The 25,732-nt window shown below is 31.5% G+C and overlaps 1 protein-coding gene across 2 annotated transcripts in view; it reads right to left on the bottom strand.

Annotated features, from left to right (window-relative positions):
• Positions 1-383: 383 nt before the first annotated feature.
• The window catches only part of CUNH1orf27 (chromosome unknown C1orf27 homolog), a 32,258-nt gene continuing 6,909 nt past the window's right edge, over positions 384-25,732 (bottom strand). Inside the window, exons 4-14 of one of the 2 annotated variants that reach the window (XM_008072780.2) lie at positions 24,850-24,945; positions 23,715-23,821; positions 22,734-22,770; positions 21,803-21,943; positions 20,988-21,083; positions 20,080-20,145; positions 16,072-16,200; positions 15,370-15,460; positions 11,425-11,610; positions 1,837-1,947; positions 384-681 (exon numbers count right to left, since the gene is read on the bottom strand). In XM_008072780.2, coding sequence (XP_008070971.1) covers positions 614-681; positions 1,837-1,947; positions 11,425-11,610; positions 15,370-15,460; positions 16,072-16,200; positions 20,080-20,145; positions 20,988-21,083; positions 21,803-21,943; positions 22,734-22,770; positions 23,715-23,821; positions 24,850-24,945 — 1,128 coding nt within the window. In that variant the 3' untranslated portion in view covers positions 384-613. Of the gene's footprint in view, positions 682-1,836; positions 1,948-11,424; positions 11,611-15,363; positions 15,461-16,071; positions 16,201-20,079; positions 20,146-20,987; positions 21,084-21,802; positions 21,944-22,733; positions 22,771-23,714; positions 23,822-24,849; positions 24,946-25,732 lie in introns of both variants that reach the window. The other variant, XM_021706306.1, reaches the window with a different exon arrangement.

Below are 25,732 nucleotides of genomic sequence, written 5' to 3' on the forward strand. Positions count from 1 at the left end.
GAAGCAAACATTTTATTTTATATATTAAATATATTAAAACAGTTATGGTATAGTAACCTGAGAAAGTACACGATTTATGTCATTATTTCCTGATTCAAACCTCTCTGAAATGGTTTCCTTCCCCTTGATCAGAACAAAACACAAAGTATACTGAAGCAGAGAGTATATTAAAAAGGTTCCAGAGGATGAGCTTTATCCCAAGGTGGTTGTCCCATCTGGTGGAAATTTCGACTGACGTTCTACACTAACATATTAAGTCAGCACTGATTGTTCAAACTTTTAATGTCCTGATTAATGTAAGTAGGACAGATTAGTAAATTGTATATTATTTCATCATTTTGAACCTTTTAAAAAATAGATAATAATGATTTGTTACATACAACTTCCATCTAGATACATAACTTTATTTTTGAAAAGCTGGACCACCTATAGTATAAAGCAGGTTAAACAAGGCAGTTGGTGATTTCATTTTAGTCAGAAACACACTTAATAGGCATTACGGCAGCAGATCTGATTGCTATTGTCTTAAATGCAGATGGTTGTTTACATCTTTATTATTCATATTTGTTGGCCAATGTTCTCTGGATGATCAGGAAACTTTTTGTGCCTCACTCTAATCACTGAAGTAATGAAAGGAAATACCTGCGGCAAGCAATGCAACCGCAAATGCTGCAATCGTACCTAAAAGCAAAACAAACAAAACACATTAAAAACAGAAAGGCTTAACTAATCCTAGACTCTGAAATGTGAGTAACTGATGAGCCTAAAAAACAAAACACACACACACACACACACACACACACACACACACACACACACACACACACACACTAGACATACACACACGTTTGTACTAAAAGCCAGCAAAGTGTCAGAGGAAAATAAAGCAGTAATTTAAAAAATTAGACCGCAAATGTCAAAGTGTCTCTCCTGCACCCGTATGGCACATAGTCGTATCTAACAGAAAAACTAACAAACACTTTAACAGCCTTCTATATTTATATTAGAGTAACAGCTGTCTTACGCTACTTAGCTTAAACCAAAAAGACAACTCCAACAAGCTGTGGTTCTCAGCCATTACAATGCAAAGTCATTTGTGTAGCTATGGAAACCACAGAAGTCCATGTTCTACCATTATAAAATCTAAGAATTAGTAAGTCTGGGTTAGTAACTTTATTTTTTTTCTGATTATATTAAATTTTAAAAAAGAAACTGAACACAGTAGTCCAGATAGACACACCTGCACATGCGTCAAAAACTTTAGTTAAGGTTATCTAACGAGTGACAAGAACTACAGCTAAATCTTACCCTAACTCAGTCAAAAATCCTAATGCATAACATTTCTCAAACTGTTATTCCATTATAGACAATAGTCTACATGTTCTTGTTCAAAAAGTCTGAAAAACGTTAAAGCGACTTCTGCACTTCTTGGGGCCTTTAAGACACAAATGTACATTATAAATTTCCAGGCTTGAATATGCCTGTTTTTCTTTTTATAGAACACATATCAAAATCTCCTGTAATAGTAATTCTAGGAATACCAGTTTGGAAAACATTGGCCTTACTATACTAATTGATTCCTAAAACTCTACATGTTTTTCTTCTAAAAATACTAAAAACATTAATAATGTATGTGATCTTTGAGGACACTTAGATGACAATGCATTCTTTATAAATCTTTTTATCTCCAGGGCATCACAACTTCTGTAACACTCAATAAATACTGCTGCATTTAGCATTTTTAAGGAAGCAAAATGAAATGAAAATAACTTTAAAGTAACAAGAAAACTTAAATCCAAATATTATCTTTTCAATGTTATAAAATAAATAAAGTACCTATGTTTTGCTGCATTTTCAATACTATTGTAGTTTTAATTGGTTGTTTTGGTTGTTCATCATCTATATCGTCCAATGGAGATTGACTATTGATAGAGGAACTCACATAGGCTGCAAGAGTATAATAATAATAAATCCTACATAAGATGAGAACTATCATTTTAAATTTGAATTTTTAAAAAATATGCAATCTTTTAAAATACATACTATGAACACCATTTTCCTTGTGCTTGTCGTTTTTAGAACATGATGAATTTGTTCATTACCAAATGTAGGTGAATTAAATTTAATGGAATATATGTCAAACTGACACTTCAAAACACTTGGTGTAAGCCAGAGGTCCACACAGCGAGTTCCGAATGATTCCCACAAATTAGAATTTGTTCATTATATGGTATTAAAGAAAAAATGACAACAAAAATCAAACCAGATAGTAGCAGGGGAAACTTCACTCTTATTTGAAATTAACTTGTATCATTCTTATTGGTGGTTTTAGCAAATAATAATTTCAAATAATTATGTGTTAATAACGAAACTAGAAATCTGGCCAATAAAAACAAATCTGGTCCATAACCTATTTTTGTATAGCTCTCATGCTCAGAATAGATTTTTATATTTTTTAAAAAGGACTGTACAAAAAAGAATATGCGAAAGAGATTTGGTGTGGCCCACAAAACCTAAAATATTTGCTATTTGGCCTTACACAGAAAAAGTTTGGTAACTATAGACCTACCTTGAAATTTGAAACATATAAGCAATATGATCAGAAATTTGACCTTAAGACAACTCTGAATTTTTTTTTAGTTGGAGTCTCACTCTGTCACCCAGACTGGAGTGCACCAGCCACCGAAGCCTCAACCTGCTGGGCTCCGGTGATCCTTCCGCCTTAGCCTTCCAAGTAGCTGGAACTACAGGCGTGCACTACCACACCCGGCTAATTTTGATTTATTGTAGAGATGAGGTCTCGCCAAGTTGCCCAGGCGGGTCTCGAACCCGCGGGCTCAGGCATTCCACTCACCTCAGCCTCCCAAGGCGCGGGATTACAGGCTGAGCCACCAAGCCCGGCTGACAACTCTGAATATTAAACAGGGCAAGGATATTACCACATTTTACAGATGAAAATCAAAACCTGGGAGGTTAAGTACATATTTGAGGATCACAAACAATCTGAGTATTTGAACATAAGTTCTCTTTCTACTTCATTATGCTGACAGCCATTTATGTAGGTTGGTCCATCTGAATTTATTTAACACTAAATCAAAGTTTTTGAACTGATCACTTCCTTAGAGATTACATAGGCTGGTGGTTTTCAATTTTTTCCCCCAGTGTTGAAGAATCATATTAAAATGTAGTCTGACAGGAATCTCAGTGTGTAGAAAAGACGAAAGTAGTAGTACCAGCCAGCTTGAAGCAGGAACAGAGGAGTCCTGGAGTCAACCAGCTCCCTTCCTCCTTTCTAGATGTGATAAGAGTACTGCTCTATCAAACTCTCCCAGGGAACTACATTTGAGAGCAACTAGCTCAGATTGATCCCTTTATTTACAAAAATGAAGAAAACTACAGAGTGAGAGATAGTAAGTATCACAGTATAAATTTAAAGTAAAATAGTCTATTGTTTGAATTTAAAATATTCTTATAGATTCTTTGAATCCCAATATATTAGCACAGGCTCACAGGATAACATACAAACATAATAAAATAAATACAAACAAAAATACAGCATAAAAATAACTGAAAAAAAGAAAAGATAATTATATTCATGTTAAAAAAAAGACTCTGACTCTTCTGTTAGCAAATATATTTGCTAAAGTTTTTTTCCATATTTGAGCCAATAAAATCCTTATACCAGATAACAAATAAAACAATGAATGAAGTATGAATTTTAATTTGATATGAACATTTTAAGCTTAGATACTTATATACAAAGAGCACAAAAATTGTTTTAGTTGTCATAATATATTACTTATACATTTAATATTGAATTGATATATGAGGATCATGCTCTAATTGGTCAAGTCACTTGCATAATTTATTTCTATAAAAGACAGTCCACTGTTCTACAATCATTTTAAAATCTGTCATACAGAATCATGCAATCTGATACAAATTCAAGATAATTTTACCAAAGCAAAATGTTTTTCAAGTATAAATAAGGCCTTATCACAACAATTTATTTGTTTGTTTACTTTTGGTGGAGGCCTTAATACAAATTTCAGACATGATGCCATTTCACCAATATTTCATTATACTATCTGAAACGTAAATGCAAATAGTGCAGTGATTCATTAAGACATTAGATCTCAACTATTTCTTAAAACCAAGTAATTTTAAATTCGGAAATATCTCAAGTTTATCATGTAAGTATTCTTCTTGAGCAACTGTCAATAAAAGAAAAAAATGAGGGCCATGGTGAATGCATGCAAAATTGCAGACCTGTCCAGATTTCATTCTAAGCTGCTGAAAGGCAGGCAGGATTATTTAGAAGCTTAAAACGAAATGTTAGGACTTGAACTCCTTAGTTGTTTGCCTTTATTCCTATCCTAAATCCTAAATTAATGATGTAACACTACAGTCAGCCATGTAGGTAGTCATAAAATGACATCTTTAGTATTATTCATTTTTTAAATAATTAAACTATCAATCTTTAACCAAATAACAAAAATTAATTTCAGCTCTGATATCAAAACTACATTGGCAAAAATAATTTTTCCCAGATTTTTAAAGATGCTTCTCCAAATTTTTTTTAACTGATGCTGTAGAAAAAGTACATCTAAATTATTAAATAAATATCTACTAGAAGATGACTAACACATCTAAGAAATTTTAAAGCCATAGTTATCCCTCACCTTAAGTGAGTCATTTTGACAAACTGTTCTTCATCTCTTAAGTCATTTAAAGTATGTTATTTTAAGATACTTACTTGACAAAATATGTATTTTAAACATAGCAACTACTTGGCAACTATATTATAAACAGAAATGAGCAATAATCAAGTGTATAATACAAGTTGATTGAATTAATACCCAAGACCAGATATGTTTTGGATTTCAGATTTTTTCTGGATTTTGGAACATTTGCAATGTAACTGTTGGGCATCCTAATCTGAAATCGAGCATCATGTTGGTGTTCAAAAGTTTTGGGTTTTGAAACATTCGGGATTTCAGATTAGGGATAACACAATCTCTAATGTCAAATATTTAGAAAATAAAGTCAAATACTTACAAGTTTACTATTCATAAATGCATAGTAACTTATTTCAATTTTTAAATTTCACCATTTGAACTTCATGTTTTATGATTTATTTTATATAAAAACCCTAATTTAAAATATTTAGGAAAACCTATGCATATTACAAAATATTACTTTCACACTTTGAAATCAACGTTTTTCACTATAATTCAGAGGTTCATTATTTAAAAGTCTAAAAGTAATTCATTAATATAATCCCCCCTTGGATTGCCTGAGCCCGCGGGTTCGAGACCTGCCTGGGCAACTTGACGAGACCTCATCTCTACAATAAATCAAAAATTAGCCAGGCATGGTAGCGTGCGCCTGTAGTTCCAGCTACTTGGAAGGCTGAGGTGGAAGGATCGCCGGAGCCCAGCAGGTCAAGGCTGCAGTGGCTGGGAGTGGCCATGGCACTCCAGTCTGGGTAACAGAGTGAGACTTCCACTTAAAAAAAAAATAAAAAAATAATCCCCCCTATCCCGAGGGGACGTGTTTAAGGTTCTACATCTGTAAGTGACAAACCTGTACTCAAGCTAAAACACCAGCTTGGTAAAATCATAGCATCTAATATCTTTGAGTAAATGAATCAATGAATGAATTAATGAGTAAATAAATAAGTGAATATAATTCTAAAACAATAGGATGTTTATGTAAAAGCACTTAATTTTTCATTAAAATTTATGTTTTTATCCTATTCTACTTTTTGAGAATCTTTTCTCTATTATACATATAGAATTACTAGATTATTCTTTCTAGTTTATAAAGCACTTGATGAAGCAAAGCTAATAATATAATTCTAGACAAACCATACTCTTAGCTACAAAACATCTCATATTAGTGTTCAATTCCTTAAAAGCCTAGTTACTTTTACTTGTACTCATCCTTTAAAATCAACTTAACCACCTGCTCTGAGAAGTTTACCCTAAGTACAGAGACAGTGCCTCTGGTAAGTGTTTCTATATATAGATCTAATAACCTTATATTGGAATATCCCATTTCTCCTTATTTCCCACGGTATAGAAGCCTTCTTCAGAGTCAGGACTATATATTTTATCTCTAGAATCCTGGCGACTAATACATAATAAGCAATTAATAAATAGTAGTAATCATTCAATCACTCAGTTGAGATTTGCTTAAAGTTTCAAAGCAGGACAGAGTCCTGAAAGAATCATACCTATCATACTGAAGTAGTATCTTCAATATATTATACAATATTAGAACAATGTATAATGCCATCTAGAAACCATGAATTTGATACAGCATACATATAAATATACACACCTAAACTTTCCAAATTGCAGTTTTGTTTTCTTTGTTCTTGTAATATTAAACTCCTCCTATTCAGTTAATCCATCTCTACACTAGACTGCCAGCATAGAAAAGAGAAATATAGACAGTAAATAATTTTTAAATACAGTGTGATGCATATAACTAAGTTTCTGAAAATTAAAATCCACAAAAACAGACATATGGATTGGTATTTATATATTATGTAGTATTTAAAATAAATTTTAAAATACTTCCTATTTATTGGTTCATGCCAATATTTAACAAGGTACAAACAATGATAATAACAAAGCTTACTGAGAGAAAGTTGAGAAACAGGATTAAAATATATTTACTGAGCATGTAAGTGATAAAGACCATTAGGGAATAGCATTTATATCTGACAATAATGGATAAGAAATACATTGCTTTGAAGCTAAAAATAAATCTTTTATTTCAAGATATGGGACTGTTAATATAATTGAGATTATCTACTGTATATTGTACAGCATCAACTTAAAAATCTGGTGTGTACATTCAGTTTAAGTGAAATATGAAAGTAGTACAGGTTGAGTATCCCTTCTCCAAAACACTTGGCAGCATCAGTGTTTCAGATTTTTTCGAATTTTGGAATATTTGCAGTACATCAGCTCATTACCCCAATCTGAAATCAAAAACGCTCCAAGGAACATTTCCTTTGAGAATTATGTCAGCATCCAATAAATTCTGAATTTTGGAGCATTTTGAATTTGGAATTTTCAGATTAGGAATATTCAACCTGTAATAATAAACAATGAAAAGAGGGAAAGAATAGACTATAATCTTTTTTTTTTTTTTTTTTTGGTTGGAGTCTCACTCTGTCACCCAGACTGGAGTGCAGTGGCCGCTGCAGCCTCGACCTGCTGGGCTCCGGCAATCCTTCCGCCTCAGCCTTCCAAGTAGCCGGAACTACAGGCACGCGCTACCACGCCCAGCTGATTTTTGATTTATTGTAGAGATGAGGTCTCGCCAAGTTGCCCAGGCAGGTCTCGAACCCGCGGGCTCAGGCAATCCACTTACCTCAGCCTCCCAAAGGCGCGGGATTACAGGCTGAGCCACCAAGCCCGACTACTAAAATCTTGAAATACTAATGATGAAATTTTGTTACTGTAGACTACAGGCTATTCCTAATAGTTAAAACTGAGGTTTTTTTTTCTGATTGAATTATTAACCAAATCACTTATGACACTAAAATTCTGATCACTAATCTTGATCAGTTCTTAAGTACTCTTAGGACCTGATTATATTCTCTATATAGTTAATCATACATACACTTTCTATCTTCCAAATAAGACCATAGGCTTCTTGAGATAATTTTCTCAAGAAAAGGAATTCAGCTATTGATTTGTACCTATTATATAGCCTTGCACAGAGCAAATGCTTAATAAATATGTGATGAAAAGACATACTAAATGCTGTAAAGTAGATTAATATTTCTGGGGCAACAATAAGTGCTACATATTTTCACATCTTTTAAATGTTCTACACCTCTTTAAATATTCTTAACTACTGAGCCATAGAGTTATGACTATTATATCCTTTTTAAACTCTCATCATGTTCAATTCTGGACCCTATACAAACCTGAAAAATCTTATATCTGGCTAGGTAGAAGCTTATAATTTTTCAGGCATAAAATAAGTGTGAAAAAAATGTGATTTCTTAAAAATCATGTATTTAGTATTACTCATTTAGTAATAAATACTTATGAACACCTACTATGTTTTAGGCACAGAGCCCAGATAAAGAAATAAATATTCTACCTAATTACTCTCAAAGATCTTACAATCTAATGTGAAGATTAACATTAAATGTGCAAATGATGATTTAAGTAATTACAAGTATGCAAAGTAATATAAAAGAACAGCACAGAGCAGGAAACTACAAGAACGTTTACTGGAGTTGACCCTGTCTAAGCACATAAAAGTTAGTGAAAAGTTAGTATCTACACTGATTTTGAAAAAAAGAATTCTATTTAGTGCTTTGAAGATAGGACCAGCATTTTGTTATTCTTTGGACCTCAATCCCTAGGACTGATAAAATCAGTAATTTGTTCAGTCAACAAATATTTACTGAGTATCTACAATGCGTTAAGGCTAGGTTCTTATTAAAGGGCTAGAAATACAACAGTAAACAAGAGAGACAATGTCCCTTCCCATAGGAAAAATTTAAAAAATGATTGCTAAAATGCATATATAATGGTTTCATAAGGGTTTGAATGTATTGGGTTCTGGGGAGGGTATCATGCAAGATTGCTAAAGTCACCCCTCAAGAATATATTACAGTGGTAGAAGCTACTTACACTTTAGTGTCTTCGTAGCATAAAAAAAGAACATTGACCTCTGTTATTAACTGAGATTACTACCTGTTATTAGTTATTTTTTAAATTATAACTTAAAAATCATTGAATAATATAAACTAGTCTATACATTTATGTCTAAAATAAAACATGATATTAATTACAGTAAGTTACAAATATGTTTTAAGACAAATGAGTCAAAAAATCTAAATGAAATCTCTCCCTCTTCCTACTCTTATATTTGATTTTTAAAATAACTTGTAAATGGGGCAAGTTTTGTGTTCAATCATGCCTTTAATCATTCTTAGTTTAAGAATGTGATACCCACTAAATGATACATATATGAAACCATATATATGAAACATATATGATAACAGATCCAAGATGCTAGTCAACAAGTGAGAAATTATATTGACGTAATCTAGATGAAATTAAACCAGAAAAATGTAGCATCATTCATTGATGTCTAAAAATGTTTAAAGGGACAGAATGAAGAAGGCCAGCTAACATAAGGATCTAGATCATGGAAATTGATAATACTGTAGTCTGCATGGGTTAGGTTCCACAGAAAGGCAGTAAAACAAAATTGTTAGGAAAAAAAACAGAGTCTAGAACTAAACTCTCTAAGTCTAAATTCTAGCTCCACCACTACTAGCAATATAACCCTGGAAAAGTCACTTAATGTTTTTAAGATTTAATTCTTTCATCTGAAAAACAAGATTGATAATAGTATCAGTATTGTTATAAAGATTCAGTAATTTAATATTTATAAAGCTCTTAAAACAGTACCTGGCAGATAATAGGTTCTATATAAATAATGGTTGATAGTATTTTTAGAGTAAGGTTCAATTCAGGGTAATATTTCAAAAAGGCAAATCAGAGTAAATTTAAAGAAGTAACTTTTAATTTTTCTCAGGTCACTGACTCTTTGAAAACTGTAGATCTTTTCCTCAGAAAGAAATTATGCAATTACTTTCAAGTGGTTTGTGGATCTTCTAAAAGTCAGCTTTAACCCCAAGGATTTGGGGTATCACAGGTTAAAAATTCCTAATCTAGAGGAAGGCAAACAAGGTGGTAAGAAAAAATGTGGTCTGGAAACTATAATAAAGAGAACAGTTAAGAGTTATGTGCAAATATCTGGCCTTGAAATATTTAGAACATGATAGCTGCCCTCGAATTTAAAGCATGGTCTTAATAAGGCAGTAGTCAGTACTCATGTCTTTTGCTCCCTATTACTGAACAAAGTGTAGGCTACAGGGAGGCAGATTGGTACTTAGAATAAGAAAGAACAGACTGTACATACCCAGCTACTAGAGATATAGATTTCAGTATTATCAGAAAGAGGTTATAAATTAGGTTGACTTTAATGTACCTACCAACATTATAAAATTCATTCAAATTATCAACAATAGAATGGCTGAAAAACTATTATTGGGCAGTAGTGACAGAGAAGTGAATGAAGCAAACACAAATCCCAGCCCCCATGATTCTATGTTTGGCTGGCAGAGATAACACAGTCACTAATCTGAGATTTCATTGAAAAGTAGTAAACATTTTTTATCAGTTACTTTCAAAAAATAGGATACTTTCCATCTGCTAGAGAATATGCTGCAGTTATACCTTTAAAAATATTAGTTCTCATGGGATTAAAATACAGCTGTTTTTTAGCATCAGTTATTGAGCAATTTATAATAGTTTTTCCCAATTAAAACAAACTTACTGCCTACATCATAGATCAATTCTAACCTGAAGTCAATGAAAAAACTCAAACCTGGTGGTCTCCACTTCCTTGAGGCAGTCTATTGAAATATTTGAAATTCTCAATAAAATATTTACTTCATGAAATATGATCTCAAGTGCATTCTTAATTAAACACTACTCCTAAGGGGAGCAGGAATTAGTTTTGCAAAGGAGAATAAATAAGAAATCAGAAAAGAAACTTAAAAAATTGCTATATTCAAATTTCATACTCATATCCTAAAGGAACCTAAAAATCTTCTACTAAGATATCATAAGTCGTAAGAATGATAAATAAATAGCTATCTACCCAATATTTTCTGATATTTATAAATAATTACGTTGATCTCTTTTTTAAATGTTTCAGTAAGATTATCTTATACTTACATATTCATTTATAGACATGTTTTCTATCCTTCACTCACTAGAAACAAAAAAAGCAAAGCAAAACAAAACAGCCATTCAAAGTGTAAGGTCAAACGTGAAAGTGATAGCTAGACAAAGAAAATGTGTTGCATAATTGGACAATATGGCAAATCCATGCTGTTAAAAAAAAAAACTTAATCTAATTTTTGGAACTGCCCCTTTATTTCAGTTTAGTGTCCCAATTATATGAAGGGAATATGGAAAGAAAGGTAAAAATAAGGAGTTTTTAAAAAAAACTTTATATGACACTTTACCAAATAAGAATATGGATTTATAGAAACTTTTATATTAAATGAGTTACAACTCTACCTATTTAAGGCTGAACTTATTTTATGAAGACCAACTTGCTAGGCTTTAAGTGTCTTAAATTTTGGTGTAATTTCCCAGGAAAGCACTCACTACATGTCTATATATATATATATACACATATATATATGGCAATTAAACAGATATTCTTTCAAATGCCTCAGTTAATATTTTGCAGTATCAAACAGAACCAGCTTTAAAGAAATCTAAAGACATATTTAAATTAGATGTCTTGTGGGTAATCTTAGCTATAGTCTAATCAGATTCTTAAATAACATCATGTAATTACCTGTGTTTATTTCCTCTGCAATTTCCAAATCTTCTATTTGAATCATATGATCAAACATCTCTATAAAATGGTCTCGGATTTCTTCTGCTGACTCATCACCAAATTTATAATCACATAACATTACAGTGGATCCAGGAATGGGGACAAAAACTCGGTGAGGAAGGATATGGAACTCTTTTGTAGAATCTAAAAGGAGAAAGAGTATCATCAACATTTAGATAGATCTGTCACTGGTATCAGTGAAATACATTTTAGAAGTACACAAAAACATCTAACAGAAATGCTTAAGAGATCAATGCTTTTTCATTTTCTAATCATTCTGGCACAAAATTGCTCCTCCTGAATTCTGCTTTACCTTAATACCTGTGGCCTTTGCCTATAATACTTATAAAATTATCACTACCTTCACTATAAAGATGTAGTCGATTACACATTCTTGCATGACCTACTGTTTTATGAAGGAGCATTCAAAAGGGAAATTTGTCCTTGGTCTTAGAAACTGTACTTCTTGTTTGTTTTAACCTTGTAAGCACTCTAAATTTTACAGTTGATTTTTCCCTTCTTCATGCAAGTTTGGAGACCAATAAGTGTCCCACCTTACATTAAGTGCAAAGATATCATAGTATACATTTTCATTCTAACTTCCTATTGACTTTATTGTACTAGATGTAGCCCCCTTCCTATTACAAGCATGTTTAGAACATCAAGACATACATTTTGAGTACTAATCTCACTACCAACCCCATCTTGCTTTCTTTATCTTCCATTTATTTATTATTAAAGTTCTATTTATTTTTCTCTTGTTATAATACCTCTTTGTAAACAGCCTAATCATTTTTAGAAAAAAAAATCTATACCTGGATAAATAATAAATAATTAGGGTTCATTCCTCTTTGAATGATTACAAACTGGAACATATTATTTCCTCCAATTTCTAACATAAAGATTTAACAGGTTCACATAAATACGTATTACTTTTTAGTTCAACACTATGATTTTACTGAACTACCACAAAGATATAAATTTTGTGTAAAGAATGACCTCTTTCAGCAACAGATATGATTTAAAAGCTACCAACATAAAGATCACGTAGAAAACTAGGTCTCACTTTAATAGTAACCCATACATCCTTGCCAGGAAACTAGTGGTAACTTTACATAATCACAAACAGAATATGATAAACAATGGCATTTGGAAAATGTGATGGAAAAGACTATGACTGAAATTGCATGTTTCTTCCAGATTTTGAACATTATCTTGTTTGCATATGAGAACTGAGAAAACAATTTTACTTTTTGACCAGGTTGCCTCCTAGCTGTAGGATTACATTACTGCAATTTGTGTTGTAGCATACAAATTGTCTACACATTAAAGTTGGAAATTTGTAATTTTATTTTGGGCCACAGTTAGCTGAAGCAGATTAAGTAAAAACTTTCAAAGATTACTATTATTTGTATGTGCAACTGGGATGCAGAATTTTAAAGCCATTTCAAACTATAATTCTAGGTTTGTCTGAAAAAATAATATGCTATAAAACCAAATATTAAAGAACTGGTTACAATAAATCTAAGTAACTCATTAAAAAAGAGAAAGCATTTATAACTTTCAAATTAAAATGTTAAATTAGCACTTTAGTATCTAAATAAGACCAAGTTTTCTAGTTAGTCTGACGTTAAAAACAGGAGGAGAAATCTTTTTGAAAAGATACGTCTCAAAGAAGAATCTGTAAGGAATATCCCCATGGCAGATTACTTAGTTCAGCAGTATTTAAGTTCAAAGCAGAGATTAAAATGTTACAATTTACACCAATATGACAAGAATTGGGTTTCTACTGGTTAAAAATGGGATCCTAGCTCATACAGAAGTATTAAAGAATTTTTTTTAGATCAAGTGATACCAGAGCTGGATCTTAAAGGATAAGCAGACATCTTCACAAAGGGATGAGAAGTGCCATTAAGAGGGTGGATCATGGACACAGGCAAAGAAGATTACATATGTTCTGAAAGGACAAGTGGAACAGACGGATGCTTGAAGCAAGGATGAAAGAAGGTAAGAGATTTCACAACTGACGACCTACATTTTCACAATGAGTAGGTCATTTACTGAGACCTATTTACCATTTACTGAGCTGGGAACAATTGAATGATGCTCATAGTGAATAATGAAGAAAGCTTAGGATACATATTAAAGGGAATCAAAGAAGAGGAATATCACCATAAGTAAAAGGATTGATTGGCATTCTCGTATTTTTTTATTTTATTTTACTTTATTTTTTGCTGTCACTGAAATATTGAGTTCTTTTACTTGGACAGCCAGAATTAAAAGACTATGCTTACCTTAAAGATTAAGAAAGCAAAGTTAATATGCCTTTTGGAGACTTCCTTATGCTTGCAAAATATTCTATTTAAGTTAATTTCATGGAATACTTTCTAAATTTCACCATATTATAGTACCTAAGAGATCTTACCTATATAAGAAATATAAGCTCAGTGCAATGAGGACAAAAATCTAACAATTTACTGTATATAAGTTCAACTTCAGAATTTACATTTATTTTTACTATTACACATAATTTATTCTATTATATTGATATCTTTAATCAACAAATATGTTGCTGGAATGATTATCCTGTTACTAAAGTTTAAAATATATATTTATGTCTTTCAGATATAAACTCAATATAAAATAATACCAGGACAATGACATAATACCATTTTATAAGGCATTTTTAAACGGAAAGGAGTATACTAATACGTCTGATAAGGTTGATCCTTATTAACAGTGGATACATCTCCATCCCACTGAAAATATTAAAATTCACAATTCAGCTATAGTATATATACTGCTGCTCAGTGAAGTAATGATTTACACCATAAGAGTTACCACACACTGAAAGTAAAGTGACAAAAACAAAGCTATACCAAGATGAGACTGCTACCTGACTGACAACGTGTACAGGTAGGTCCCAAATACTTCCCCTACAAAAAATCCTCAATCTAAATGTTGCATGTAAGATTCAAATTCACGTCTCCGCAAAAGTATACATTATTAGCAAATGGAACTTCAGGATTGTGAATTATGGGAAGTATTAAATCTGGCAATCCCAAGATTCTAGTACACTAGCAATTTAAACAAAAGATCATGATTAGCCCATCAAATCTAATATACGGGCTATCAATAGTACTAAAAGAAGTTACTTATATAGATAAGTTATGCTTTTTTCCTATGAACATAAAAATATTCCTTTAACAAGCTAATATGTATGTTTCAATTATGTACATATCAAAATGTGAATTACAAATCTACTCATATTTGAATATAAAAAATAGGAAGATAAGGGTGTAGCCTCAAAAAGTATACTTGATATTTTAATTTTCTTTTTGAGTAAAAAAATTATTTTTAGTACAAGTTACTGAGATGGTACAAATTATTTGTTTCCCAAAAGATGAAATAGTTATTCAAGGGTAAGACACTGTAACTCAGTCTTTTAAAATCCTAATAAAGACTATTAGAGTAAAAGCTGAAAAGTATATAAACTAATGTAGCTTATAAAAATAGTATCTATTAAATAGTACTCAACACTAATAAATAACATTTTGCTTATGGCTAAATTCTTGAAAAACTCATAGATACTAACAAAAAATATTAGCTTTAAAATGTCAACACAATTTACTAATTCTGGCAGAGGAAGTTCACTCAGAATTAACTTTTAAGAAGAAATTTTCCCTGAAATTGCTAAATGTTAACAGATTTGCTATTATGAAGTATTCAAAAATTTTTTTCTGGGTAGCAACAGAAAAATTTTCATTCAATAATGAAAGATGACATATTGTTATAAAAAATACACACATAGCTATAAAAGATTACATATCTATTATATCTTGAGATTCTATGACTACATCAATGGAATATATGTTAAAAAAAGAACTTATTTTATACTCATAACTTTTTTTTCTGGCATTTCATTCAAAAGTAGATCCTCAAATAGTATTTCACAACGATCAGCAACTGTGTTCAATATATCTCTCTTTACTGCCTGTGGGGGGAAAAATAATCAGAAATAAAATACTTTAGATGTACATTATCTAATTATCAAAAAACCTCTAATTTGCTTCCCAGTATAATCGGGTCCACTAGATAACTCATACATCATTCCATTTTTAAATTTCCATTTATTTAATATTCTTATTAACACACTTATAGTTTAATGGAAAATTTGCCCAGACCACATCTAAATAAATTTTAACCAAAAATATGAATAAAATTTCGCATCAAATAATGCCAGTATTCCAAATCAGAAAATGTATTAACTGTGACATAAATGCCAGTCATCATTTTTAAAATTTCTGAATTATATAGATTACAAAACACTACCTAATAATTCTTCCTGTCCTTTTCCTAATATTTAAAAAATTCAATTTCCTTCAGAAGAAATGATTTCAAATGTATTAATAAATCATAAATGTAGAACACTTTCTTGAAACCAATCATATGGTACATATGGACTGTCCAACAGATTGAGCCTTTATCTGTTAAAATAAAATTAATAATGACAAAATCTGAGACTGAAAAAAGATAAAATTTAGGTTTTGAGTAGCTATGTTAACATGCTTCCATTTTTTTATATACCAATACTCCTTCTTGTACCTGCACGGCATCTTTAACCTTGGGCTTATTGCTGTGGATATAAGCTCTGCATTTCACAGCACCCTTCAGATTTACAGAACCACTGCAGACCTGGACCATAGCTGTCGATCTGTGGTCTGAATTCAGGAGCTGAAACACAAAATCTGTTTAAGTTCTAATAGCCAACAATTATTAACTATAGGAAATATTCAAGTATCATATAAGCCATTTTATGAAGAGAAGAAGTTTTTGACTGAGTCAAGCATTTGAAAATATTCTCCATAAATTATTTAAAGACCTTCATATTTCTCTTTATTAGTTATATATTATTTTCTGATCATTTTCAATGTACACTAAAATTAAACACAACTACATCTAAATTTTTCTTACTAATATATAAATCTAATATCCCAATATTCATTCAATATAGTCACTAAAAATATATTATTTGCAGATTACTCAGATAAGAATTGTGAAGATAAAAAGATGCACTTTTAGACATGTAGTAGGAGATATTAGGTATACAATACAAAATATATACAAAAATAACTAAAATTCAAAGTGGGATGTGATAAATATGGTATGATTATAACCAATGGATAGACATGCATTCATATATAAACTTTCAACTCAAAGTTTTCAGAAACTAGACGTAATGCTAAACTTCAGAACAAAAAAAAAGTCAACTATACGTGTTTCCAGAAAATGATATTAGTGGTTGTAAGCACTCATTTTCATCATGCAGTCCCATTCTCTTTAGTCTAAGGAATGTTAGCTCCTGCTTGGTTTTCAGATGTTTCATGACATTTAAAATCTCATCATCTTAATAATAATGCCAAAACAAGGAGAGTATCAAACCGCTGAAAGTATTACAGGTTGAGTAACCCTAACGTGAAAATCTGAAATGTTCCAAAACTTGAAATGTATTGAGTATCAACAAAATGCTCAAAGGAAATGTTCATTACACCATATTAGATTTCAGATTTTTGGACTAAAGATGCTCAACTAGTATGTATTCCACAAATATTATAAAATCTGGAATAATCAGAAACCCAAAACACTTCTAGTTCCAAGTATTTCAAATAAGGGACACTCATCCTGTACTAGAGGTTTATAATCACAATAGAAACAAAAATTGTGATTAAAAAAAATAATCAAGAAATTAACAGTTTTATATTCTAAGAACACTTGAAATAAATCATTCAATAACAGATTCAATTCTAAAAAAAAAAATCAAATCATGCAATTTGTAAAAAGCATTATCTATGATCCTATGCAATAAGAAATAAATGAGAAAAAACGGTGAAACTAGAATAAACAGAAGTAATGTAAATATAAAGCAACTGAAAGAGCATAAACAGTCAATGTCTAATGTAATTTAGGCAATGTCTAAGGTAATGTATACACTTTTTAAAGAATTTAAAATTAAACATGGTCAAGGTCTTGTTGGTAAAAATTTGCCACAGACCAACTAATTTCAAAGGTCAGGCCATTGCCAGACCATCACCTCCATTGCCTTGCTAAGCTATGGTGTGCCCATGTGCTCTTCAAGCTATGGCCAGGCCATGTTGCCTGGCTTTGACCCCCTTCCCTACCTTGGGAAGATGAATTTTCTTTTTCTCTCTCCCTCTAATTTACTTTCTATATGAACAATATTTTTAATCTAAAAAAAAAAAAAAAATCAACCATCAAATCAAGTAGAAATAAGAGAAGTCTAATACTATATCTGAAATAAGCCTTCTATAACATTTGTAGAGTTCATTGATATATTAGTAAGGGGAGGGGTGGAGGAAAAGTAATGAGGTTCTCTTATCTTCTCCATAAATCTCTACTGTAAATGAAACTACTCTATTTTGAAAAATGATGTCTTATCACACATTTAATAATTTATATCTTATATAACACATGTACAATATATGCATAATATATGTATATATATTATATATATAATATGTGAATTAGGGCATTGTTTTCCAAAATAGACTATTAAAGGCTAGACACACACATATTAAGGAAAAGAGTCTTAAAGGACATAAGGGTTGACTCATTTCTTCTTAGTAAAAATATACCTGGGTTCTACAAACATGCAATCCTCTTGGTTACCTGGATTTAGGAATAAACTGGCTTACAAACAGCCTTTCCGAATCTAACTGGTTCACAAGTAAAGGAAATTCTGTGATACTGACATGGTATTTGGAAAAGGAAAGATCCCTCTGGCTATAAAGAACAGTACAATCTTATACAAGTAGAGGATTTGGGATAGATCTCCATGTATAAAAGGAATTTTGACAGTCTGGGCGATAGAGAAAAGATGGCACTGGTAAGACACATGGCTCAGGAACATACATAATTTTAAAGGCACAGGTATATATGGCTAGAAAATAAGAGTTATAAAATAAGAACAAAAAGGTTTGCTGAGAGGATAAAGAGCCTTGAATTAGACTTCTCTAACTAGTCAATATAAAGCAATTAAGACATTTTGAGCAAAGAGAGTAACATAATTAGTGTCGGACCCTTGTACGTATTCAGTAAATACTTTTTGAAAACAATTTGAAGGTGAATCAATGCAAATTGTGATTTGGAAAAAACAATCTGAGGTTAAATACAGGATAGAATAGAAAAATGAAAGATAATTCAAGAGATATACAAACAAAGGGTTTCAGAGAAACGATCACTTCGGACAAGCACGCATAGATGAAGAGAGACCAGTCAAGAGTTATCTGTGCTAATCTAGGTAAAATAATACTAAGGCTAATGACAGTAGAACAATAAGGAAAATAAAAAATAAGCTTAACACTGCAAAGAAAGAATCAGTGAGACTTGCATGGTAGAAAAGTGGCAAGAAGTACTGTCTTACTACTTATATATATATTTGTCACTTCCAAATTTCCACTTGTGTGACCAGTGGAATGATTGACAAAAAATATATTGTACTATATATTAAATATAATTACAACAAATTAAAATTATAGTATCTTTCACTTGCCTCTCCATATTCCCACATATCTCCCCACTGCAACTTTATCCCTAAAATAGTTTTAACCAAATTGTTTAATAAACCAAGAGATAAGCCTAACTAACTAGTAAAGAGCATATGGGTAGGGAACAGTCAATCTTAAAGCAAAGGACACTTCAAAGGTAGAAAATAAGACACTAAAATACTTTTAAGATATTGAAATAAGAAACTGAGAGCTTATAGTGAATGGCAAAAGTTCAATGACAATTTAGTAATGCTCTATTGCTAAACACAGAGAAAGAAGAAACTAAAAATTAAATTGCTTTTGAGTCTATCCTATCCTATCCTATCCTATCCTATCCAGTTAAAAAATACAAGTCCTGGTAGTATTTGCCTGTTTCAAAATACAGTACTAACACTGAAATTAAGTTTTTTACAAACATGGATGTGCTATTTTATACCCTTTATCTCTTCTTTTGAATAATTGTGAGCAGGATTAAAATCAAAGGCATATGTACTTTTAGGAATAATTAGTGGCTTTAACCTTTTATTTCCAAGATATCCAAATTTAAATTTTCGAGGAGATGTGTAATTTAAAAGAACCATATAGAAATGTAAAACTTGCTAATATTTTGTGACTTTTTAAAAAATAAATCAGAGGTGTTATACATCTACTTCAAATTAATTATATGACAACTCTTCACTCATGTGTGCATGCATATCTTTTACTTTTAAGTTGTTAAGAATTGCAACTTTATCTACAAAACCTACAATCCAAAATATTTACATACATGTAAATATTTTACACATACACATATATACATATATGCATATCTTTTGTAAATTGCTATCTACTTGATGTTAAAATTTTAATATTCTTGAGGCAACAAACCCAAACAGGTTTTATTAAAATAATGTTCCTTGGGAATAACTTTCACATAACATTTTATATAATCTCTTACATCTCCAAAATTATTTTATCCTCTAATTATAAACATAAAAACAAAAATAATCTCACTGTGGTTATTCTAAGAAAAAATGCATTTTAAATAAGTATATTATAAAATATTTACCAACTGCGTTAGCACTCTGACATCAAAAGAATGACTAGTTGCTTGAGTATTTCCTCTAGATTTTTTCTGAAAAAACACAAAAGTTAAAAAGCCAAACTGTTGAGATTACAAATTAAACTTAAAAGACAAGTTAGAAACTATGATACATATACTAAGAAACTTAGAAAAAAATTACTTATTTTACTTACTTATTACCTAGTTTGGCTTTCTATATAGATGCTACTTTATGTTCTCTGTTATCAATCAATGTGTACACTTAAAAAACATTAATTCCCTACTTTCATTCCTCTAAAGCAATGACTGGCAAACCATTGCCTTGGGCCAAAAACCACACTATCGCTTGTCTTTTTAAATAAAGTTTACCTGAAACACAACCATGATCACTCATTTATATATCATCTATAGCTGCTGCTTGCCATGCTACACCAACAGAGATAAATAGTTGTAAAAGAGACAATATGGCCTGTAAAATTGAAAATATTTAGTACTTAGCTCTTTACATAAAGTTTGTTGACCCCTGCTCTAAAGGGAGACATCAACAAAGTTCTTCCTTCAGGTCAAAGCCATTTTAAAAGCCTTATGGACCCCACTTATACAATGGCCATAGCCTTTAAGATACTAACAGCACAAAATAACAGGTGGCCTTTCAGTTATAAGTACCAGTTTACAATTTGGAGATTAGACAGAATCCAAATGACACTCCCTACTTCAGGTTTCAAGACTCTAATTATATCAGAAATAGTCTCTTCTAATCATTTTTCTGAGAAAAACATTTGCCCTCTTTAAAAGACCTAAGAAATGAGAATTAGATAAGACCTGACCTCATGAAGGCAAGAATTAAAGATAAGTCATCTTTTATTTTTCCTTAAGCATAAATCAGTTCATAAAATGATTTTCTCTTAACTCACCTGTCCTTCTAATAGGTCGCAATCTTCATCTTTAACTTGTCCATTAATCAAATACATACCATTTTCTATTTGCTTGGCCCAGCGTATAAGTCCATTCTAAAAAGATATACAACAGGGAACTCTTTCAGATATAATGCCATCTCAAATACACTCCCTATACTCTACTTTTTTCCATCTAATACACTGAAATATTAAAAATCTCTATGTATCAGCAATCCAGTATCTAAATCCAGTTTCCTACACTAAAAATTTTGTTATCCCCCAAAAAATTTACATCACAGACTAAGGTTTATTAACTACATGGCCACAGTCAAATAAAATTCAATGCCCATTATCTTTTAAAAATACATGAGAAAAAAGAGCCTCAAGCAAATAATATAAAGCAGTATTGAAGAAAAAAAAATAAGCAAGTTCTACTTCTTCATGTGAAAAAAGAAGAAAAACTATATATAAACAAAAGAATAGTACAGAAATACAAAAAGGACTGGAAAAGGTAAGACAAAACTAAGACCCAAGAGAAATCTAAAAGTCAAACAGTTTATCTTACTTATATATACTTATATATCTTATAAATATATCTTATATGTTAATTAACAAATATTCAATATGTGTCTATTATGCTAAATATACTAGCATCTTATTTATTTAGAAAAAAATTTCTAATGTGGCTGGGGTAATAGGTTATTCATATAACAACATTCTTATAAATAGAATGCAATTTTTGAGGACTATAAAATGAATGACACTGACAAACTGAAATAAAAGCAGGTTGTTCATTTAGCAATCACTATAGAAAATTCATTTCACCCTGATACCTTTGTATTTTTCTCCAGAGTATAGCTGATAGAAGTAGTGGAAAGTGGGATGTGAATATTAATGTGAACTGTACATTCTAAAGAAAGCCATGAGGTTGATAATCCATTTTGATATTTCCAATCTGCTGGTTTTGCTGAACTCTAGCAGTGAAGAAGGGAGAAAAAATAAACTATGATGTGGGTAGGTAAAGTACATGGATCAACGATACATCATAAAGTATAAAACCTAATACATTATACAAGCTGATAGCTAACATATTAGGTCAAATTTCTTGATCAAAGGACTATAGAGTAGAACTAAATAAAAAAGTTAAGCACGCATTAAGTTCAGTACTCTTCAAGATATCTTAGACAGTCTTGGCAACCCTCTACCCTCCCCCAGAAGAAGGCAGAGAAAGGATCAGAAAGTTCCTTGTTCAAATTTCTGAAAAGACCTGTCCTCTAGCCATCTCCTGGAACATCAATAGTATCAATTCTGAATATTCTGATGAGGAACAAATAATCTCTGAGCAACAGCTAGGTGCCAGGCATTCTTTCTGTCCCATCCTTGCTAACAATAGTGCAAAGTTATTTTTTTACATTACTTTTAGGTACCTTAACAAAATGCTACTCTGAGTTTTACTGAATACAGGTAGCTTATTTACCAGACATTGCAGCTGCCAAAAGTCCTCAATCACTTTTACTATTAGCCTCCCACATATAAATCTAAACACATAAACAAGATAGAAGAAGCTTAAAAAAGATATTTTAACAGTTAAAAAAAAGTTTTCTTCATCTATAATACATTTAATCATATTTCAAAATAAAAGCTATAATTGTGGACAATAGGAAGTGACAGCAATAAAAATTACTAAAAATTAAATATAAAGCTGAATTTTAATTTTAAATAGTTTCCAACATAGAAAAATTTTTAAAGAGTAATTTTTCTTACCTTTGGATCATGAATATCATAAGTTCGACAACATATTCTTTACTAATTAAGGACAGAAATGATCCAAAAAAAGAAATAATTCTTGATAATAAAAAAATGCATGCATCCATCCAATAGTTCTTAAAAAATCATAACACTTTTTATATTTAAAGATTTATATATGTATGTGTATATACCAATATACGTATTATGTATACATACACAATTATATAAATTGCTCTATTATACTTTCAGTGCTTGAAAACTATTTCCTATCATTTATAAATCCTGCTAATCGCATTGAATGGAATGGAAGAGCTTGTGAAATTTTTCTCATATATACCCTCTGCATAACAAAACAGAGCACTGTTTTGGATGGAATCAAGCCTGAGACTGTTTATTGAATAAATGGCTTATACATGAAACTTTTAGCTAAACAATGCTAAAAGCTCAGCTTCTGCAGGAATGGTCACTTTTAAAAGTCTGCTTTCTGAAAGTCCTAATTTAATGGGCCCTTGGATTGTGGCATTCCTTGCTTGGGAGGTAACCTCGTCATAGAAAGGTACAAAAGAGAGAAGATAAGGAGGCCCTATATGTAACTGGTGTATCTATGGTTTGAATTGCACATTTTATCTGCAGGCATTGAGGTGAAAACTTTAACATAATAACAAAACTACTTTGCCTAAGCTGTCACTTGGGCACTTATCTCTAAGAGATTTTTGGTGCTTGGATGTACAGGGATAGATAGCTGGTAAAGAAATCAGAATCCTGAGTCTTTGCTGTCTCAGATCTCAATCTATGACTCTGGGACATGATTAACAACCATTGTGGCTATTATCATCATTATTGCTAACTCCAATTCTGTGTTATTTACAGAAAACTTTACAAAACTATGCCTATCTTTTAAAGGATGATTATATAAATAAGTGGGAAGAAAAAACTTGTAGGAACATTATTTTGGTACTATATACTTTTAACCATAAACACCTAAATAAAAGATACTTTTTTGTAGAAGAGCAAATGTGAAGTGTCACTCGTTCTAAGACCTCCTCCTCTGTAAAATTCCATATTCTTTTTCTACTTATAGACTTTTCCACAGCAAATATCAGCTGAAAGAGAGAAAAACACACATTAGTTGAATGCAAAATTTTTAGAAGTGAGTGCAGAAAAAGGCAATTATAATGTCCCTAAATTCCCATCCAGCCTTAAAATTATACCCTTTGAAGGCTTATTTGGATCTTGAACACTAAAAGAGATGAAAGCTAGCTGCACAGTGCTTGCCTTAGATGTGGGTTTAGCGCAAAATAGTTGTGGACTTTTATATTTACTTTTAGACTACATTACCCAATTCTCTGATACAGGAATAAAAGAAAAACACAAGAGATTCAGAATAGATACTTTGTTCAGAAATTTAAAGAAACAAGTATTTGTTCTTTCTTTATGTTTTACTATCAGGATCTCGAGAATTGAACAGAAAGTGAAGAATCTCAGCATAATACTGTAGCAATCACTTGGTAGTAAATGGAAAGTCTAACACAATACTGCTGCTGCAAAAGGAAAACTATTAAGGCATTATAGCTTGGTTCATAATATTAAGAAATTATCTTTTTTTTTGAGCTGGAGTCTCACTCTGTTGCCCAGACCGGAGTGCAATGGCCGCTCCCGGCCACCGCAGCCTCGACCTGCTGGGCTCTGGTGATCCTTCCACCTCAGCCTTCCAAGTAGCTGGAACTACAGGCGCGCGCTACCACGCCCGGCTAATTTTTTGATTTATTGTAGAGATGAGGTCTCACCTGCAGGTGGGTCTCGAACCTGTGGGCTCATGCAATCCACTCACCTCAGTCTCCCAAAGCGCGGGATTACAGGCTGAGCCACGAGCCCAGCAGAAATTATCTTTAACTAATTATAATTTTTAAATATATAGTTTTGATTAAAAATATAAATATTTACATTTATTTCCCTCAAGATATCGAAGCACTTGGGTGAAAAAAGCTAGTTCAACATAATCCCAGCATAAATCCCAGTATAATCCCAGTATAATAGAGCAATATGTCTAGGATCACTGTATATACTCATAATCAATAAAAATAATATGTAACTCTGAACTTGTTAAGAATTTTTAATATGTCAGACTTACTCTGCGCAGGGCATTTTGAAAGTCATTTGCTAGTTCTAAAGTAGTAATAATAAATACTCCAAGAACTAAGAGTCCCCCTGGTAGCATTCTGGATACCTAAAATTAGAAAATCATATTAGTTAACAAAAGCATTTGGCATTATATGCAGTCCTTTCTGTTTGAGAAATTAATTATTTTTCTAAAGTGTCCTTAGCTTTTTACCTTAAAGCTACTTTATAAATAAAACTATCTGATAACAACATTCTTTAGCTACATCAATAAATAAATCCCTTTCTCATGAGATCAAAGACCGAAGTAGCTCACAAAAACTTTTCAATGGCTTTCACTATCAGCTGAAAAATAAAATATAAAAATAAAATATATCTTTTATTTTTGACTAGTATTTCAGACTTTCTAGAATCTGGTCAATCTAATGTTTAGAAACTCATAGATACTACTTTATCTGAAATAAGTCAAATATCAGTCAAAAATGACTCACTGTTCTTCATACATATCCCTAATTAGGTTTTCTAATTCTATACCTTTATTGAAGCTGTTCCCTTAGCCTGAATTGTTTTCTTAACTTTCTATATTAGGACTAAATTCTATTGGATACTTTAAAGTCATCTTGAGGAAGCAGCTGCCTCTGATCCTTTGATCTCTGAACTTCCATAGAACTTCAGTGTAGTTTTCCTATGGACTTTATCATAAACCCTGTATTATGGTTATTTGTGAACCTTGTTAATTGGTCAGGGAGCTCCTATAAAAAGAAGTAATTCTTAGCCAGGCTCGGTGGTTCAGCCTGTAATCCCGCGCCTTTAGGAGGCTGAGGTGAGTGGATTGTCTGAGCCCACGGGTTCGAGACCCGCCTGGGCAGCGAGACCTCATCTCTACAAAAAATCAG

This window comes from Carlito syrichta, unplaced genomic scaffold (genome assembly GCF_000164805.1).
Source record: "Carlito syrichta isolate Samal-C Ts95f unplaced genomic scaffold, Tarsius_syrichta-2.0.1 Scaffold315407, whole genome shotgun sequence".
Taxonomy (NCBI): Eukaryota; Metazoa; Chordata; class Mammalia; order Primates; family Tarsiidae; genus Carlito; species Carlito syrichta.